At 46.4% G+C, this 21,555-nt stretch overlaps 1 protein-coding gene across 1 annotated transcript in view; it reads right to left on the bottom strand.

The window, feature by feature from the left end:
• Positions 1-18,858, bottom strand: part of MMP24 (matrix metallopeptidase 24) — a 44,471-nt gene extending 25,613 nt beyond the window's left edge. Inside the window, exons 1-4 of the mRNA XM_066199196.1 lie at positions 18,760-18,858; positions 16,204-16,352; positions 10,007-10,123; positions 7,703-8,007 (exon numbers count right to left, since the gene is read on the bottom strand). Of these exons, the coding sequence (XP_066055293.1) occupies positions 7,703-8,007; positions 10,007-10,123; positions 16,204-16,352; positions 18,760-18,858 (670 nt within the window). The remainder of the gene's footprint in view (positions 1-7,702; positions 8,008-10,006; positions 10,124-16,203; positions 16,353-18,759) is intronic.
• Positions 18,859-21,555: the final 2,697 nt, after the last annotated feature.

Consider the following 21,555-nt stretch of genomic DNA (forward strand, 5'->3'; position numbering starts at 1 on the left):
TGTTCAACGAAGTATGTGAGAGAGCTCTAGCTTATGGGAATGAGTCTCTCTCCAAGTAGCAACAGGATGAAACCAGTGTTAAGTAGGTATGTCCTGGAGATTAAACACTGAACTGGTCTTCAGTGAACAAAGTACCGAGCATCAGTATGACCTGGTGATGTACCATCAGAAGGCCTGAGAGAATAAACTGAAATTTTAACACAATTTATGCCCCATTTGACTTCCAACATGTATATGAAAGCCTTCCAGGTCTTCTGTGTTAAGGGACACGTGAGTAACTTCAAAGCAGCTCTGGTTTTTGCTCTGGAAAACGCTGATGCTCACTTTCAACAGTGTCAAAAGCCTGAAAAATAATGATGGATTCAAAACGCCATTTGTTAGAACAAAACTCTTTAGAAGTGGAGATGTTCTGTATCTGAGAAATCAAAAAAAGAAAATTAAAAACCTACTTAGCAGCCAAACAGCACAGAAATTACACCTTCTCTGTTGTGAGTTACTCATTGTATTCACACCCTGTAGATTGCCGGCCTCAGTACTTCCATAGAAAATGAACATGAGAAAAAGTGGTAAAATAAGAAAGAAATGAGGCAAAGCAAGGCAAGACGCAGAGGAAACAGGAATTAATCAAGGAGAAAAGACTACCAAGTTATGGTAATTTTCTGGGTGAAGGTAGAGGGGTTAAGGTGCATTTTCTTTTCCAAGCAGGCACTGCACTTGCACAAGTCAGGTAAGTGGGGAGCCAGCAGAGAGTAGAGAGTCAGCCTAGGAAAATGGATGCCAATACAAATCTCAAAGACAAATAGAAAGCAACAGCTGGATCCTCTGCATTCCTCTCAGTTCCCTCCCTCCATATAAAACATCACAACTGTAATCAAACAAAACAAATAGGATAAATAACGTTTAGCCAGCAATGTTTCCACAGTGACTGGAAACACCTGGAAGTCTTTGATAATGAAGAACTAGTATGACTAGTTTTTACCTAAAAAAAGCCAAACCTACTGATACATCCCCATTAGTACCAGGGAATCTGTTGGATATTCTAACATGCATTCTATGTTTATAGGATTAGTCTAGTCAATGCTCCAGAAATGTTGTACATTCAGGGATGGGGAAAAAAAAACCAAACCCAAAAAAAACCCCAAAAAACCAAAAAGGAACAGTCAGAGGCGGTTATTCCAAAGGATCAAACAGCTGGCAAAAAATATTGTCAGCTACCTTTTCATGCACCTGTGAGCATCAGCAGTCCTCCCTCATGAAAGATTTCCATATTAAACAGTGCTGTTTTTAGAAGGTAACTAGCTGATAGAAACAGTGAATTTTATGAGCTGAATACCTTGTTATGGCTCAGAGTTGCCATGAGAAGTAACTGCAATTTGCTCTTAAGTTCTAGGAACTCCAATTGTTTCTATGGCAGTGCGAAAGAATTATGGAAAATTGTAGATTGAAAGGCATGGCTGAAAGCCACCAAGTTTAACTTTCTTCTTCAAGCAGGGCTAATCTCAGAACTACATCAGGTTGCTCAGGACATCATCCAGTCACTTTCTGAAAGTCTCAAAGGATGGAGTCCCCACAACCTCTCCAGATGCAGCCTCTGCCTTCTACCACCCTGTAGGTGAAGAAGTTTTTACCTTACACCCCAAGAGGAGTTTTTCTTGTTGCAGCTTGTGCCCCTTGTCTTTCACTCCTTTCTCTGTTCCTACACCTCCATGAAGAGTGGGCCTCTATCCTCTCTCTAGTATCTCCTCAGGTGGAAGACTGCTATTAGATGCTTCCTGCCCATCCTCCTCCTCACTAGGCTGACCAAGCCCAGTTCCTCCTAGTTTCATCTTGCTTACAGGGATACAAATGTCCAAAGAATCAAGAAGGTTTGTGATGTTAATATGGACAGAACAGAAAACAGTAAACCTCCACTGAAGACAGTGCTTTGAACACACTGATGAGCAGATTAAACACTGACTTAAAGCTCTGCATTCCCCCAAACGGGCCTGTCATGATCACTGGCTGTCAGTAAGCTCCCAAATTAGCTACTGCAATCAAAATTTTCTCCTTGAGATCCTCGCTGAATATTCACATTTGTCAGCCTAGACAACATTTGGCTGTCCTGAAAAAAGCTGGTCAAGCTCCTGAATATATGCCATGTCCAGATGGTGACTCTAGGAGTGCTTGCTCTGTTGTTCAGGTAGATGTCCACTGAAACAATGCTACTCCTTGTGGCAGAATCACAGGGAAAAAGCTGTCCAGTTCCTCACCTCTGTGGCTGACAGAACCTTCCCAAAGGTGGTTCAGGCCCTTTTCCTTCTGCAGAAGCTCCTGCACTGATTTAGCACTGAATTAGCACTGAATTAACTGAAGGTGACCTGTGAAATCTCATCTCCCATACTGCTTCTGCCAGTGTCTTGCAAACTCTGGCACTATTTTTGGTTGGCTCTCTCCCAGAAGTCCTGAACAGGAAGCTTTCCAAAGAAGCCTCTGCAGGAACCCACTGGGATCTGTGGGGGACACACTCAGTTGGAACAATTATAAAATTTGTTTACTTGCTGTTAACAAAGCTCAGCATTTCTTGCCAACATCTAAAAAGCTGCCACAGTGGTCACCCTACATTTACAGAGAAAACTTGGTACACGTGTGGAAGAGAGGCACTGAAAGATGAACCCTATGGTCTGTACAATGATCACACAATGTGAAGCTGAGCCACACTTGAGGTGGTACAGAAAGAACTCATCAGCTGCAGGTGTTCCCTGAAGGAGCTGAAGTGCCCTGGGCACACTCCCACCTACAATGCTACATGGCAATAGATAATGGCGAGGGTTTTAGAGGCCAACTCTGGGCATGGTGGTGCCATCTGGTGATCCCCGGCAGAGTATGGATGCCCAGGTCTTACCTTACTTTAGTATTAAAAAGATTCTTTAATCTACCTGCAGGGGGTTGACAGACACCACAGATTTAGTGGTATGGTGTTAGCAACATGTGTAACAGCAATCTGCTTTTAAAATACCAGGAGGGAGATTTGCCTGGGATGATTATTAATACTATTTGTACTGTTAAACTGGAGATAAAAATTTACTTTCTGTAATTAACCTGGATTAAACTAATGTTTGAGCTGTCAGAGGTGTGTAAGAGCTGTTATGTGTCACATGGATATTTAAACTCACAGAACTAACTTTCAGGCACTCAGGATTCCTTTTTGACTTGTTTTGGAGTTACATCCATCTATAAATATTATTTCCATATAAAGTCTAGTAAATACTTGATTTGGCCAGTTAATAATCTATTTCATGTATCGCTTCTGTGCTTGAGCCAAGTAAGGTGCCAAGGGAGAGAGACTCCAGCACGGCCAAGTCTGTTCACCCCCTTTCAGGCTTTTGCTGCCTGAACAACATGTCAGTGTTGTGAGTCTTGAGATGGCCAGTTCAAAGCCTGCTTGGCTGTTTCTACAGCACATTTCAAGTAGAAAAAGGCCCAAAACTTCAATAAAGGAGAGGAAAGTCTGGTGTACCTTCTGATAAAACCAGCGGTTGGGACGCTGTGCCTGCGCTGACGTGCAGGTGACCAAATGCTGCATCTGAGCAGCCAAGAGGGGCCCCGTGGCCAGGGAGCAGCTACTCCCAAGGTCCTGCTGAAAGACAGGGACTCCAAACACAGCTTCACCAGCCTCGACGTGCCAGGCACCGAAGCCTAACAAGTCTGGGACCAGCTAAAGGCCAACAGCTGCTTTCATTCCTATTGAAGAGCACCTACCAGGAGAAATAAGGCCAGTCCCCACCACTGTGACCATGCCAGCAGCTCCTCATGTGTGGTTGTGTAGGTGATTTATCTCTAAATACTCCCCCTCTTTTTCAGTTGCACCTTGTTCACCGCATCACTTCTCTGATTTGCCTTGGTTCCTCCAAATTCCAATGTTCTGCCTCATGCTTCCAGCTGCTCTCATCAACATTATCACTGGAAAACAAATGAATTCTGTATCCCATGATCCCAGCTAATGAGAGCTGCTCCAGTTCAACCTCCTACCTGGTTTTACCAATCCTCATCATAAGATTATCTAAATTAATCTTCCACAGTTTGCTTACAAAAATGCCAGAGAAGGCAGTACAATTATGAAGATAAATCAGCAACCATAAATTGGAAGTGCAGTCTTACTCAGCTGAAGAAACTGAAAGCCTGAGTGGAACTGTAATGAATATCCAGGGGGAAGGAAACTTTGCATTCACTTTGAAAGCCTATGCAGGGGTCGTTCTTCACAGCAGAAGAAAATAGAAGGGTTGGTGCATGTGTCCCTATTACCAAGGGCTCTAGAGGACAACCAACAGCATCACAGCTATTATGATTACACCAACAATTTAAAGGGACATGACATTGGCCATGCTGTCCACAAGGGCAAAATCAGTATAATAATGACAATGCAAAATGATAATGAGTATATAAATACCAACTAACTATACCCTAGCTGTGATGATAAAGTTGTCAATAACCCCAGTGGATTACTACAAGGCACCTTTACAAGACAGAAGCTTTCATCGACAGGATACACCACATTCTCCAAGCACAAACTGGAGATGACTGTTGGCATAGAAAGATCTGCTCAAATCATTCTTATTTTTCCTGAGTGGATGAAATTTCATATGAAATGTTTCACTTTTATCCATATAATTTGTACTGCTAGTGAAGACTGCAAAGCAGCTCTTCCGTGGGGTGAGAGCTGCCTCCAAACACAGGCAGACTGGACCTGTGCAGGTGTCACAATACAGTGTAACAAATGCAGACCCACAAAAGCAAAGCTTCAGATCAGACTGAAATAATTGCAATAAAACTATATGGGTGAGAGGTCAGCAAAATATTCTAAGGATCTATGGCACCAGTTTCAGCATTCTGCTCTTTTGACAGGAGATTTACTTTCACAATTGCAAGGCTAAGAGAGCTCCAAGGCAGATTGCTCAAATTTTTCCTTCAGCTAATACAGATTCTTGTCAGGAGCAGAACATTTTACACTGTGATATTCTGTGGGTTGATGTAAAGATACCATTATTACTTCAATCATATTTCAAGACTTTTACAGTCATATACTGAATGGCCAAACCAGTTCTTCTGCATGTGAATAAATGAGAGCTTTGCTAATGATTCACTGGTACGGTTTTTTATTCTTTCACCGAGGCTTCATCAATTCCAGATTGACCAACCCTGCTGCCACAAAATACACATCTTAAGGACAAGCAAGACTATGTTTGAAGAAATACTTCCTGTTAAACAGATTAGATTGTCCCCACTAATACCTTGTTTTCAACAAAAATTGGCAGTGAACTGAGCAGAAAACCTCTGACCAAGAAGAAACTCTTCAAGCCCTGCTAAAAGAATTTCGAATAGAATACATCAGAGGTGAGAACCTGAAGCTAGTGAATGCTCCAGGGACAAGGAATAGTGAAACAGAAGGAAACCCCGCCCTAAAGAGGCCTGGATCACCCAATGAGGAAGCAGGACACTTTCACAATTGCACACCAAAGACAAAGATGCAGACAAAACCAAATTCCTCACACAGTAAGTCTATAATGCTCTGACTACAGCCTTACCACTGTCACCCTCAAAACACCAAATTCCCCTTCTACCATCAACACTTCCCCCAGAGGGAAGAGTCAAATACAACCCCAGCAGTCTCAACATCCTCAGTGGTGAACTCTTTAAAAGAGCCTGTGCAGTCCAGTCTATGCAGCACAGTAATCTGAAAGCAAATACACAGGTGACATCCTCTGAAAAGGACATCTCAATTCTTCTATCAATTCTTACACAAAGTACACACCAGCCTCTCAAATACCAATTCATGAACTTTGAGGACACCACTCATAACAGTCACTCAGCACAGCAGAGAAATACATCATGTTTTTGAAAGAGCCACATGGATAAGAACAGCATAAAAAATAGCTTTTATAAAAAGAGAGACCCTCTACTCATTGTATGCATTGCCCTCAAACACCATCCTAAAAACTGCATTAAAAAAAAAATCCTCAAAGAAGTGATCACCTATGGCAGAACATATGTTCTACCAAAGGATGGAAAATTTTCTGCAGAGCCATCCCTGCCAGTCTTTAAGCTGGTTCCCAGCCTTGCTAAGCTTATCTCAGAAGGAATAATTTTCTGCAGAAAATGAGAATAGAAAAAAACAGGCACAACTTGTCAAAATCTTCCCTTCCACCTTTCTGTAAGGACTGTCTACCCCAGACACCAGCATCCCCAGGTCTCATACACGGGCTTTCCTGGGAAGTCATATCCAATACCTGGGCCTCCCACACTCCCATAGCTAAGCTCAAACAACTACTGAGGCCAGACTGAAGTGGCACAGAGCACTGACATACACAAACACACCTTGCTGCTGCAGCTCTCACAAGGTAACTCAATCTCTGACTGACTGTCACTCCTGATCCTGGAGGGAGCCCTCCAGCCACAAACCTAGGAATAAAAATTCCTAACATTTCAAGGCAGCAAAACACTGCTTCTTGGTCACACTACAACTTCCCACAGTCTCCACGCTCTCCCCCTCTCCACACCCTGCCTCTCTCTTTCTCAGCCTACACCTACACTAGTCATTTACACATGCCAGGAAACATAACTTCTCTTTCCCTACAAAGACAAGTATCATATCATTTTTGCATTCCTACAAATTAACACTCCCTTGCTGAACCTGACAGCTCCATTTCCTGTCAAAGATGATCTGATACCAACTCACAACACAGAGGGATTTTCCCGATTTGCAATCCAGCCTGAAAGCAAGCTGTCACCTTTAGGCCAGGCCTGAAGGTGGCCTGTGTGCCTGAAAGCTTTTCTTTTCAAACTGCACTGCTTGGTCTTATGAAAGACATCACCTCTGCATTTGTCCTTAGGCATCATGGGCACAACGACACTTCTGTTTTTATATAGTCTAAAAATCAAGACATATTTACAGTCCAAGTAAACTTTTAATTCTTATCAAAATATCAAAACATGATTTTGAATCCCTAAAGGCTTAAAGACACATTATTCTTCCCAGACCATTGGGACTGTGAAAATTTGAGATATTTTGTGAAGCCACTGTGAAAATCTGATTATCAGCCTTTTTATAAGGCATCACTATTCTCAGTCAAAGGTTTGAAAATAGAACAGAAAGGGCTTATTCCCTTTAGAGAGTAAGATAAAGCTAGAAAGATGTAGAAACTCTTCATGCTTAGTAAGATAAAAACAGTTGTCCCAATCATCAGTCTCCCTTAACTAATCAGCCAGCCCAAATTCTGACAGGATAAGAAATTCTAGAGTGTGAGAAAACAAATATGGATCAAAACAGATTGACATTCAAATATCCTCACTCTCAACTTTCTATTCACCTTTACAACTAACTTTAATTGCCCTTGGAAAGTATTTAATTTGATACAATTTCAACACTCTTTTGTTCATCTTCTCCCTTCTCCCTCCCAGAGTTTTGGTTTTCGTAGCAATTAAGGCCCAAATCTTGAGAGATGTAAGAAGCCACCAGACATATTCTCCTGTTCACTCCTAAAATTCACACCATTCACAGCCACAAACAAACTAATAATATTCTTTTCCCATTTAAGATAGAATACATATTTAGAAAGCATCTGAACCACTGTAAAAGTTCCACCAAACAAATACTTTCTAGTTGAAAGCCTGACAGTGTCTCTGCATCCAACTTATCCTTGCTGGGAAAGATGATCTGCACTCTTACCATCATGATTAGAATTTCCCAGGGTCCATGGCTCATCTGAGTCAAAATGAGTGTCTCCTCCAATTCCTGGTCCAGGAAAGTAAGCGTGAGCCAGGAATCCACCTTCTCCATCAAAGGGAGAACTGTCTCCATGGAAACCAGAAGCAAAAAATATCATAATATCTGCCTCCTTTCTGTCATTTTTAATTTCATGGTAAGGGACCTCTTCAAAGGTAAGTGGTGTCACTCTCTGCCAAACATCAAAGGCCTGACGAATGGCTCTCCTTGTATCAATCTCGCCAACCTTGGGGGTGTAGTTGTGTACACTGTGGGAATGAGAAAGAAGGGATGTTTCAATTTGGAGAATGAATTTGAGACTTATCAATATACAGCCACACAGTTGCAACTTCCAAAGGGAAGTTTGTTGGAGACACTACTCTGTGCATGCAAAGTTTTGCTGTTACAAAGAAAGTTACCAACAGAACTACCACCCTGATCTGAAGTCTACATTTATAAACAAGAATCTTCATAATGCTTTGGTTGATTTTGGATCACTTCCTAAAAACCTTTCAAATCTGGGTGTAGACAGCTGAATATCTTTTTTAAAAAATGTAAATTACTTCAGTTTTTGTCTGAATCTGTTGTCTCAGATTTTATGCTGAGATGGAATCTACTACATGAAAAAAACCTGATCACTAGAATTCATTTTGAGAGACAAATTTCCAGTAAACTACACAACCTTACTTACATGACCTGCTTCATTCTCCTAACTACTTAAAATATTTTAGAATTCATAAGAGTGATGGATCCGTCAGTTTTGTGCAGTACTGTCCATGACAGCTAAAAATACAGAATTTGGGGAGAGTAAGGGGCATTTAACTGCACATAAATGTCCCATAATTCTAAACTTAATGTTTAAAACGCTGTTCATGAGGTGTTTTGTGTGTGTGCGTATAATAGTCTCATGATCTCTTAAACTTGACTTGGGGAATAAGAAGAATCTATGTCATGGGAACAATTTTCAGTCTTTAATGAAGCTGGCTCAATTTAATATAAACACACTGTAACACATTCAGTGGTGAATCCAGACACCCATCACTTGAATGCACACTACAAACATTGAAATTGGAAAGCTAAACAACTACTGGTTTGACAAGGGCAACAGTGCAGCCATCTGCCAATCTGCTTCTCTTGCTTATGCATATGCTTAAGACATATTTTATTTATACGATTTCATACCACTTTCCCCTAGGGTCCAGAAAAGGTTAGAAGACGGATCTGATTCTCAGACCTTCACATAAAAAAGCTGTCCCTTTACAATCTGGGCTAAAATAATGATTATTGGTGGAAGCTTTGAACTAGTCCCCAGAACAAGTCCTTCCTCCCAGTCTCTGCAATCCCTCACAGTTACCTGAAGCATCCTCCTCCTTTCTCAGAGTTCTTGGCAGAAGTGACAGAGGGCCCCAGTCCCTGATCCTCTTTCCCTTCACACCATCATGTCCTTTCCTACACATTCTGGCACTTTCCCCATGCCGGTCACTCACAATTCTACCTCTTCACTGCAGACTTTCTTTCTGTCTTAGTCTTACTGAGATCCTCTTCTTAATGACTACATCTCTAATTTTCACTCCTTTCCAAACTTCTTCCCCCTCCAAAAAATTTAAAAGGCTGTAATTTCATCTAGAGGATGGGTTAATTTTAATTTGAAGTGACATTCCTACTGCCAGAAACCTTCACTGGCCATCTTTCAACAATTGCTCTTCAAAAGCTCACAGCCTGACTGACTCAGAACTTGTCTCTAGGAAACAGCTGCCCCTTTGCAACACTCCCTTGACACCTGTAGCTCACCCCAGATGGCCTAACCTTAGCTGCCCTAAATCTGGATAAAAGCAAGAGCTCCACTGCACGACCAAAAGTAAAACCTCTGCAAAAATAAATGTTGCAAATCAGTAGGAGAAAGCATCTCATCCCCAAACAGTGATGTTCCTTCTGCTTTAATGATTTGTTAAAGGTGACACATGATCTAAAGGCTAGAGCCTTAGATTTCTAACAGAAGGAAAAGGGCCTTTTACTAAGATTTTTCTGCAAAAATTACACAACCGATGGCTGTGATTTAGGTGCCTTTACTGATCAGTCACTTTCTAATTGATAACAGACTCTTCAGGTACTCCAGTGCTCTGATAGTATTCTCCCCCACCATATTCTGAGAATGAAAGCCTGGACTAGACATGACAGTTTCAATTTAAAAGTACTTACAAATTCTGCATGCCAAACAAGTACAGACCATTTTTTTCCCCATCAAAAAGGGGGAGGCAGGAACTGTACCTGTAGGTTATGTGCTTCTGTCTCCACTTCTGGCCAGTAAGTGCATAGCGCTTTTTCCTCCGGCTGCGACGTAGGTGGGGATGATCCGGAACGCCACATCGAGGCTTCTTCATCCACCTGCAAGTAAAGGGAAAAAAAACCAAAACAAGTTACACAAAGAGTTTGGAAAAGAGATTCCAAAGAACTCAGGGGGGAACTGGAAGACCTCTGAGAGATGGCCAATGCTGACCCCAAGAAGGGTTCAGTCCTCCCTCTGTCAGGCTTATCCACCGCACAGGGCTGTGCTACCCACCTCTGCTGGCAATCCACACACCTCAGCACATCAAAACCACTTCATATTTCCTTGTGGAAACACAGATTCCAGATCAGGTAGTCCCTATGCTTGACTAGAGCTTAACAATGAGAGTGCAACAAGAGGCCCAAACCAAAATCGCAGGTGGGTGTGCCCTGGGATCAAGCTCACCTATCACCTACTGGATCCACTCTCCATTTGGTAAAGTGGTCCTGTGCCACTGAAAAAAAATCCAGTTCATACCTCTCTAGGTAAAACTGAACAAATGCAAACACAACCATCCCAGACAATAACTAAGGCTTTCACCTGGAATGACCAGAACAGATCCCTTCAGTCTCTGGGTCACACACACCAAATTCCATTAGCTTCTCACCACAACTCCTGACTCTTGACATCACTGATGATGTAGGAAACTGTAGTCTCTATTGCCAAGTGAACTGGGAGAGCAAAGGATACTGTCCCTTGCACAGGGATCCAGGCAGTATTATCAGAAAAGTCCACTCTCCTTCCCTACCTCCTTTACCTCTAGCCTTGACAGATCTTGTTCATTTCTTAGAGCAGCTTGGGGGTGGTCAAACACCGGAAGAGAAGGGGCAGAATCTCCATCCTTGGAGATATTCAAAGTCCAACTGGAAATGGTCCTGGGCAACCTGGTCTAGATGTCCCTGTTTCAGCAGAGGGTTGGGGTAGATGATCTCAAGACATTCCTTCCAATCTCAATGATTCTCTGACAGAGAACCAAGGAGAAATAGACTGTTCCTCAAAATACACTTGCCCATGTGGGCATACTCCAGAGAAGCCAGAAGTGGCTTATGGAGGAACACATCTGCCCATCACTGCATGTGGCAGCTGGGGAAGAAGGAGACAAGGACTGAGACTGAGGAACTATAGGTCCTGGTCTCCACAAGTCCCCAGTCACATCCTTTCAGATTTTGCAGTGCCTCCCAGGACAGGAGAGCAGAGCCCAGGAATAATGCAGGCAGTCTCTGGCCACAACCTCCCCCTGAGCAGACTGGCACTGCCTCAGTCACTGGAATTCTTCAGGCATTTCATGCATTCGATCCACTCACTCTGATAGCAAAGGCAATTGACACAAAGCCCTTAAGAACATTTCGCAGGACATGCCACGCCTCATTACACACAAGAAAAGTATTCCAGCCAGTTTGGGCCCATTTCTCACAGGACATCAAATCCTCTCCCTCCTCCTCAGTAAGGTTTCTCCCACATCCTTGGCCACCCAGGGGACAGCTTTTGGCCTCCAAATGCAGACATTCCTTCTTCAACTGTAGCCAGAAAATGGCAAGTAGTCCACACTTGTACCTAATCAATGCACATCTTATTCACCAAAAAATATTAGCCCCAGACCTTCAGAAAGGGACAGTCTCCCATCACCAGCAGATGGTTTACAAGACTTTTTCCCAGGACACTTTCTAAATTAAAACCAACCAAACAGACAGACACTGTGCCTCACCAGAACATTCTTTCAGAACACACATACCTGCTCCCAGTTGAGGTAGCCATGGAGCCCCTTCTTGATTCCACTTCCTATATGTAATTCTGGTTGCTTATAAATTTCATCTGTCATCAACTCCCCACCAAGAACAGAGCAAATGAGAGCTGTTACACACATTGCACTGTACCTGACAAGAACCCAAGCTGTGTATATAATGCCAGGATAGATCTTCCCTACTTACATCACCTCACATTTATCAGCACTGTATATCTTCCAGAAATCCAGGCAACCTGTGGAAATTGGATGTGTCTTGCCCACACAACTGCTGCCACCTTCAAAGAAAAGCAGTACATCTAAGATTTGCTTTTAGAAATATCAATTCAACCTGAACACACTGTGTTTTTCCAAGTGTCCTTTATTTGTGCCCTTTTGCATTGCTTCTAGCACTTTCCTAGAGAGACCTCAAGCTTACTGTCACCCGTATTCTCCTAGATATTTCCTGAGTTTTCAGGGTTTTGTTTAGTTCCACTCATATGTTATGGTACAATGTTTTCATCATACCCTTACACAAGCCATAGTGTAAATCAGATTTGCACCTCTCGAGCTTCATGGGAACTCCAGTAGTCTGAACATCACCATCATCAGGCCCTGACTATAGTCAGAAAATGACCTTGTTTCATCCTCACTAGTATCATCTAGAAGAAAAAATATTAACAGAGCAGTACTACCAAACCAAGCTGCATGTGTAGAGAAGTCACTGGGACACAGCAATGTCCAGGGCAGTGCTGACACACCAGCAGGACCTCACACCTCAGCAGCTGTTTCCTGCCAAGTTCCCAACATTTGCCCAGCTGGCAACAGGAATTCACCCCCACACAGCCCACTGTTATCAAAGCCAGAACTGCACAGAGACCCCACAGAAAGTGAAGCCCCTGCCAACAGTCAAATTCCCCACCCCTTTGCCAGCTCTAGGTACAGGCACAGGGCATGGGGCTGTTCCAGAGGAAGCTGCAGCACCAACACCTGGGGCTTCAAGGACTTCTTGGGCCAAAGCTTCCAAGGTAGAGCTGTTGAGACTCATGCTGCCTATGGCCCCTAACTCCTCTTTATATAGTTTTAAAACTATATAAAAACCCCATTTCACTTAGGCCTGTCTGAACCCCCATATTCTACCACAGTTTAATCCAGAGCTCAGCTACTGCCTCTCTGAAGCCAAGTAACAGAGCCCAGCCACCTGGCTGGAGCTCAGCAGTACCCGAGCTATCGTCAGCCTGAGCTAATGTCAAGCTGAGAATGTTTCTGGATCAGTTCCCTGATTCAAGTTACTTCCCAGACATATGGGCCCTGGTCTAATCATATGGACCAGGGTACAGATCCAGCCATCTCTCCTCCTCTCAGCAGGGCAGGTCTGTGGCAAAATACCCACAAAACTGTAGCTTGCTGCTCTTAATCATCTGTACCTGAGCTTTATAACAGTCACTCTCTACTGAGCAGTTTGGATAACCTTCACTGTGTTCCAGGGGAAATCATCACATCAGAAGCAACAAAAGACAATTACTTGAAGCAAGATGCAAATACTTATGGTTGATTCCCCCCCTCCCTATTTTTTAAATGGGAACACTAGTAACACTGGATCATCAAAATTTATACTTGCCACTCTTGAGGCACAGACTACTGCATTCCTCCAGCTGCTTGGCATCAGAAAACAAGCAATTTCCAAAAGCAGTGACATCCAGTTCTTGTCCAAACACAGCTGCTTTCCCCAGCTCAGGCTCCAAGCCCTTCACAAGACTCTCCTAAAAAGAGGGAGCTGCCACTCTCCATCCCCTGCTCCTGAGCTGGTGGCAGTGGTATCTTTAAACAGCTGTGATGCGCCCCAAGGTAAGAGACCTGCACAACAGGCTCAAGACAAAGCACAAGACACTTCCAACACAAGTAAGATAACTTCTTGGCTCCTTTCCAAGGCCTTGTGATTGGCCACAACAAAGACAAATCACCACTTGTTTCCAGCACTAGCGTGCCTTCTCTCCAGCATGCTCCAGGACTATATCTTTGCCCAGATGCTCAGCAAAACCACAGTTCAGTCCACCAGCTGCAGGCAGACACAAAACTTGCTGAGGCATCTTAAGTTGCAGGGTCTGAGGAGGCTGTTTAACATATTCTCCCTGGTCTCTTTACAGGAAACTACATATCCTCTGCTGAATGGACCCCATCCAACCTTCCTTTTGGGTACCAAAAAGCAGTGGTGTTTCTTTCCATCTCCCACATGCAGCACCTGCATGGGGGCTTCCATGGTGGCTTGGGTACTAATCCGGGAGAAAAAAAACAAGCTCCGGATTTAAAGGCACGTGGGAAAGGAGATGAGAAACTTCAGGCTCCCATAGTAAGTGTAAGTAACTCTGATTCTTAAAGTCACTTTAAAGAGACAGAACTTATGACACTGATGGAAGTGACAGAAAATTTCCTAACTGCAATCTCAAAACTCCTAACACAGACTGAAACAATGGCTTAGTAAATGCTTGAGTAATTCAGAGTCCTTGGAGGCAGACTGCCTTGCCAGCTCTCTTCCTTCTGCTCAGCTTCCACAACCAGGTCTGAGGAAGTGACAGCCCAACACAGCCCAGGCAGATGCCCCTCCAGCTCAAACAACAGACTCACTGCTAACAGCAATCTGGACCTCTTTTTCTGTTCATGCAAATTCTAGGCAAATTCCACTCTGCCATACAACATATGGACACACTGACTCAGGACAGATGGAGGCAGAGCAACCCAACATGCCTCCAAAGCACACCAGTGTTTGGTTGCAGCTGAGGTCTCAAGCTTTTGGAGACTTGGGTTTCAGAAGAGGGAACCATCCAGGTTTTTCACTCATCAGCCTTTGGGTGTTCACGCACTGATCAAGCCCTGCCCATAAAGACAAACTCACTAAAATGTGGGCAACACTTTCCTTTCCTTCAGAAAAATTTTTACTTACTAAAGCAGGGACTCCCACACACAGTTTGCTCCCTTCCCCTGTCACTGACAAGGCAGCAGAAGCACTACCTTAACTTTCTAAACTAGCACCCCAATATCACAGCCCCTTCCTTCCCCATTCCCTTCCAAATCATCAGCATCCCAAATCCAAGCTTCTGCACACCAACTGCACGCACATAGCCTTGCTCAATGGCTCTGCTTTGGCATTCACCTACAAACGTTATTAATGGCAAAGAGATGTCAGATGGAAAATTCCTACCTTGAAAAAGCATTTCCTTTTCAACTTATTTGAAAAGCAAACAGGATTTTCTCTGTCCCTCAATGGAAAACAAGGGGCTCTTCCTGTGAGCTAAAGGAGGAAATGTTACATTCACTGAAGAGGTAGTCCCAGCCCAGGATAATCCCCTCCTATCCAATTCATTAATTTCTTCTGTTTCTCCCTCTTCTTGCAGTCTGGAAGGCATAAACCAAACCCCGTTGTTCTTTACATTATTTGGTGACTTTGTGGCTTTTTCTTTTGTGCTACCATGTTCCTTTTGCCAGCAGTGTGCCCTACGAGGAGAGATGAAGGATCAGGCAGAGCATGCTTTGAAAGGGTCTGCGAATGTAGCGAGGGCAAGGGACAAGGAGGTAGGGCCTAAGCAAGCTCCATTGGGCTTTCTCTTTTTGCTCACCATGAGATGAGATTTATTTTTCCCCCAGAAAGCCTTAGGAAGACCTTCTCTTCATTCTGCTTTAGTTAGCAGATGCTCCCCAGACCAACAGCAGAAGGATCCAGCCACTACACGACACCCCAGCAATAACACAAGAAGCCACTTCCACACTGCCCTTTGCAGCCTATATAGAAGAGAAGACTAAAAAACAAAGACCCTCCAGCCCTGGTGATTTACACCAATGCTTCTGAGCTATCAAAACTCTGATCACAAACAACAATACATGGTCAATTTACAGCAGAGAACATCTAATGTCCAAGAATTGGCAACTATGGGCAGCTAAGTAGCCTTGACTACCATCATCAGACTACAATAACTCACTTCAGTTCAAACTACGGACCTACACAAATAGCATCTATGGAGACACACAAATTCAATTACTTAGGAAATAGATTAGAAGCCATTTCTGGAGCCAGAATTTTAACCTAAATTCAGACAGAGATGGAAATAAATCAAAACCTTGATGTCTTCCACTTTCAGAAGCTCACAGGATTCACATTTTGACTGTGCACCAGCAATGGGGATCTGTGTTCAAAGAACACAAGAGCTTCTTCTCGCACTCACAAAAAATACTGTTGGCAATAAGAAAAGTGGAATTGTCCACAGGTTTTTGTTAGAGACACCTTCTCATAATCAAGGCTTCTCTGGTACAGTCAGTAAGGCAAATCTATCCCTTTTGAGGACTTCTTGCAGCTGGAATAATTAGGCAGGAAATATGACATGCATTAAGAAAGAGAAAAACAAAAGTAGCCTATATTAATCTTACTCAATAGTTGTCTGGTCCAAAACTCCTGTTACTGGGATTCCATAAAACTGTTGCATAGTGGCAACTGCAGACTGCACAGCTTTTCCTGACTGCAAGGGAGACATTTGGCTGTCAGATGGAAGTAAGTAGCCATAAGTTTTTAACCAACCCTGAAAAGGAAAGAAACAGATGGTAAGATGCCACAGTAAGTTTTCAACATAACAGTTCAGAACATTTCCTCAAAAGAAAAAGTGACAAATTATCCCAAAAAATTTAGCCTTTTTTTTTTTTTTTTTTTTTTTTTTTGCTGGGTTTGGTAATATCAGCTGATTCCTAGGAAGGGCTGAGGATCCAGCTTAGTATCACCTGTCCTGACAGGACAAGGCAGACCTGCCACTTGAAAATGAGCATCATCCCTACTGAGCAACTGAGGCAGACTTAGGTCTTCGGAGCACCAGAAATGCCCAAGAAGCTTTGTTCTTGTTCCAGAGACTTCCTGCGCACCCTGCCCCCTTGCTGTCATGAGATGACTCAGGCCCCACAGCAGCAAGCTCCCAAGAACCCACTGCCCACTACCCACTGATGTCTCTGGACCATCTTTCTTGGAATGAAACAGCCCTGAGAAATCCTCGAAAACACAAATTCAGCTTTGCGCTTGCAATGAGCACAGGAGTAATTCTAAATAACCCCAGATGAACCCAAACAAACAACAACAAAACCCCCCAAAAACCCCAAACACAAAAAGAAAATCAAACCATCAAGAAAACCCCACACTAAGAATGTTTGAAGACCCTGATTAGGTGGGTGTTTCCTCAACCCACAGCTAATACCAACAAACTGTCAGAACAGGACAACAGCCAGCCCTCCTCAATGAGCTCTGTCCTTTTTCCCAGCCTCTACCCTAAAATGCAGCCTTAGATAAAACTGCATATCAAACTTGCCAAAATACTAAGGACAGCATTTTCAAAAACATACAATTATTGAAGATTTTTTTCCTCTCCTCTCTTCCCCTCCCTCACTTTGATATGAGGAGAAACCAGAATATGAAGCAATAACAACAATAACAATAGAATAAAAACTTGTTTTCAATAACAATAATAATAATAGAATAAAAACTAAAATTTCCCCCATAACTTTTTACGCACACCCCCTAGTGCTTCATTCTTCTGGTTGATTCAATTCTTAGACCAGGATTATTATGAGACCAACACATATCCCATAAGCTTTTTCCCAATCCATCTGACCCACAGGACAGTCCTCACCACATAAGGACTGATAAATCATCTGCATGACCTGTTTTCCCACTGACAGCATGATCACTCAGGAAAGGGGGAGAGAAGATGCTTGCTCTCCCTTAACATAAGACAGCAGCGGGAAAGAGGCTCAAGTCAGGAGAAGCACAAGCGGGAGAAAAAATCCCCTTTTCTTTGTGGTAACAAGATGCCAGAAGCCATTAGGGAGAGAGAAGGGCCTTGCTTCCAAAACAGGAGAAAGAATCACAGAAGGGTTGGAAGCCCATCTTGTTCCACTCCCTTGCCACGGACAGGGACATCTTCCACTATGGTCCAGTTGGTTGCTCCAAGCCCTGTCCAACCTGGCCGTGGGGCAGGGATGGGGCAGCCACAGCTGCTCTGGACCACCTGTGCCAGGGCCTCCTCACCCTCACATTCCTTCCCAATATCCCATCTAAGCCTGCCTACTGGCAGTGGAAAGTTATTCTCTGTGCCATGTCCCTCCAGACCCTTGTCCAAAGTCCCTCTTCAGCTCTCTTCGAGCCCGTTTAAGCACTGGAAGGGGCTGTACGCTCTCCTCGGAGCCTTCTCTTCTTCAGGTAAACACCCGCATCTCTCCCAGCCTGGCTCAGAGCAGTGGAGCTCCAGCCCTCACAGCATCTCCATGGCCCTGCACCAACAGCTCCTTGTTGGCCTCGTGTTGGGAGCCCCAGAGCTGGAGGCAGTGCGCCAGGTGGAACAGGGAAGCGACATGAGAGCATGGACTGGGCATGCCAAAGTTCACAAGGGCACATAAAGCGCTACTAAACACGGACATCATCAATGGAAAGACAAAGCCAACCCGCAAAACTGCTCCAAGACCATTTGCTACCCCTGTCTTGGCCTCTGACAAGCACAACGCGAGGACACGATGTTATAACCAACATTAGCTGTCCTCGAGCAGCAAGGACAGAGGACAGTAACCAAAAGAGCTCGGAGTGGGGCTGCCCTTGCGTATCCCCCTCCCCTCCCGGCTCGGAGGTGGCAGCGGGAACGGGGCACCACACGATGGCCACCCGGACACTCCGAGAAGCTGCTCCCGGAGACTGATGCTTATGATCACACAGGAGGGGTACGGCTGCTTCTCTGGCCGGTCCCAACTTGCCGAGGCGCGGCCGGAGGAGCTGTGCCCGCACACCCGAGCTCAGCCGGGCCCTGCGGGAGATCATGGAAGGCTTCTGGCGAGGAGGCGGAGGAACCGCTGCCCGCCCGGCTTCCCAGCCCACCCCGAGACCCCCAGCGCACGTCGCGGCCCCGGGACGCCGGTGGCAGCCGCGGCCCCGCCCGGCCCCGCTGGCGGACCTACCCGGCCGGTGCTGGTGTCGGCGGCGGCGCGGAGCAGCGCGCAGAGCAGCGGCAGCAGCGGCCCCGCCGCGCCCAGCGCCCGGCGCGGGCAGCGCGCCATGGCCCCGGCGGGGCCCGGGCCCGGGTCGGCACCGGCGGGGCTCGGAGCGCTCCGGCCCCGGCGCCGCGGCTGCGGCTGCGCGGCTGCCCGGAAGGGGAAGGGGGAAGGGGGACGGGGAAGGAGGAAAGGGAAAGGGAAGGCGGACGGCGGAATCCGCCGCTTCCTCTGCTGGTCGGCTCGGGGCTGCCCCGCGGACAGTGCGACCGCGGGCCTCCGTGACCGGCCGGCGTGTTGCAAAGCGTGGAATATGCAAAGCTTTCTTAAGAAAGGCTATTCTTTGGTGTGACCATCTCCGGAGAAAATGTGATGTCAGCTGCGGGTAGCCGACAGCAGGACAGCTGGGAGGGACAGTCAGCAGGGACATTCCTCAGGGAATGAGGGCTCTGTCAGAAATTTATGTGTGCAGAAATTTACTAGCTCTAGCTTGTGGAAGGCCTTCCGAGATGAACTGCTGTGTACCAGAGGTAGCGTGCGGGGGATCAAGCTCAGCCACAAACTACACCAGTCTCCCTCCTTCCAATTGCACCCCATTTCCCAAGACACTTCCAGCGCATCAGGATCCGCAGGACTCACCCCGACACCTGCTCAGCCAGCCTCGTCTCTCAGAGGCTACAGGAGCCCTTCCCTCCTGCCAGGCCAAATCAAAGCTCCCTCCTGTTCCCCGGCAATTCGTTCTGCTTGCAGGGAGGGTATTTCTCGCTGCAGGCAGCCAGTTCTGCCCCAGAGCAGTTTGGCCCCTTGGAGCCTCTTGTCAGCCAGGTACACACTAGAAAGTACCAGCCGCCAGAAGATCTTCCCTCTGCTGCTTCAGCCCTGCAAGATCACTCTGGGTTCTGTTCTGAGTTTTCTTCTTTTTTTCACACCCTGCCCAGACAGGAATAACAAGCCCATGTTCCATTTAGGGCACGCTGTGTAACCAGAAGGGCTGCGAGCATGGAGGCAGGCAGCACTCGGTTCCTCTGTCCCCTCTGACCATCAGCCCCTGCCAGGACTTTGGGCAGAGACCGCCTATCTCCCAGTCTCACTGAGCTCCTGCAGTTCTGCTCTGTAAACTGTAGTGCATTTCTCTGCGGGTATGTTCCCATGCTCTCAACAGCACTGTCTATTCCAGCTGACATGGAGCTATCAGATCCTTCCCAGAATCCTTACGGTGACCCCAATGCACTGCAAGGATGAACTGGTGTTTGTTTTCAAAATGTTAGAACTACAGAGGTCTGGTTGAACCTTCCTGGGGGTGTCAGTTTAACTCGTTTCTTGTCACAAAGGAATGAATGTGCTGTGAGAGGGCTCCTCACAATACTGCTCTGTCCCCTCCCGTCCTCAGCAAAAGCACCCTTTTTCATGTCATCCCCTATGCCCTGTGGACAAAGGGCACCAAAGAAAGCTCCTGGAAGCCTCAGTATTAGAACAGATTCTATACTGGCATCCTAAAGAAGAAGGAAAAAGAAGGAAAAAACAATCTTAAAGAAAAGAAGAATCCCAGCTGGCTCAGGTGGCCCCAGAAGACAGAGAGCCTCTCAAATCACCTCCCCTCAGAGCTCCAGCAGCAGAGCAGGCCACAGCCCCACAGACAAGTCTGTTTCTTGCATGCTCTGTGGAACTGATCTTGCAGCTGCTACACGATGGAGCCCGGAGCTCTCTCTACAGCCTGCAGGAAAAGTGCTGGAAGTAGAAGTGTGCTGCCCTTTTGTGCTGTCAGGTACACACGGGACAGACTTGTTGCCACAGGTCCACCAGCAACAATGGAGGGCCGTGTATTGGTAGGGAATGGGCTCCAGCCAAGGGCAAAGCAGGATCTTCTGGCAGCAAAGCCTGAGCTTGTGGAGCGGGCCATCTTCTCAGCAGACACCAAAGTGCTTCCCTCCAGCCCTGAGTGAACGTCCGCCACAAGTGCCGGCTTTTCTTCAGCGCCTGCTGCTTCTTCCTCTGTTCCAAGTCAGTGCAGGATTTCGTTTGGAAGCTCAAGCACGTGTCTTTAAGCTGCCTGCATGGAGGAGAGGGGCGGCAGCTGCAGCGCAGGCCTCGTGTCCCTCTGGCAATGGGACCAGTGCTGCTGCCTTGGGACGCCTGCCCGTGGAAGGCGACTCTGCCCTCAAGCACAGCTCTGGAAGTCAGTCAGGGCCAAAGGCCCATCTGCAGCTGTGAGGCTGGCAAGTCAAGAGAAAGCCACTGTGGCCCATTCTGCCGAAGCCTTTGGCCAAACCACGCGCCGTGGTGCCCACAGTATGCCCCCTTTTGGCACGGCGGCTGGTGCGGACGCCTCGGGGAGCAGGCGCCGGCGCTGGGGCTGCTGCCGTTCCTGTGCACGCTCTGGCGCCGTTTCTGTGGCGTCCAGGGGCACCAGGGCAGCAGCGACTCGGCCGCCCTGCTGGAGGAGACGTGGCCGCCCTCCCCATGGAGGCAGAGGCTCTGCGGGCCCAGGGCTCTGTGCCGGGGGGCCCTCGGTCTCAGCACGGTGGCCTGGGCAGCCGCAGGGGCCCGGCCCGGCCGCCAGCCCTGCCTCTGCCCACTGCCCTGGCAGCGCCCAGTGGCCGTGCCCTGGCAGGGACCTCTTGTCTTCCTTGTCCCCAGCCAGCCCAGCCTGGGCACCTCGGGGCTGTCCCCAGCGTCCTGCTGAGGCCCAGCCTCGAGGGCTTCTGCCACAGGCGTGGGAGACCCTCTGGGGAAGAGCCAGAGCAGCCAGGTGGCAGGAACAAG

The sequence above is a fragment of the Chamaea fasciata genome, unplaced genomic scaffold (genome assembly GCF_029207755.1).
Source record: "Chamaea fasciata isolate MVZ Bird 193981 ecotype frontalis unplaced genomic scaffold, bChaFas1.0.hap1 SCAF_17, whole genome shotgun sequence".
NCBI lineage: Eukaryota > Metazoa > Chordata > Aves > Passeriformes > Sylviidae > Chamaea > Chamaea fasciata.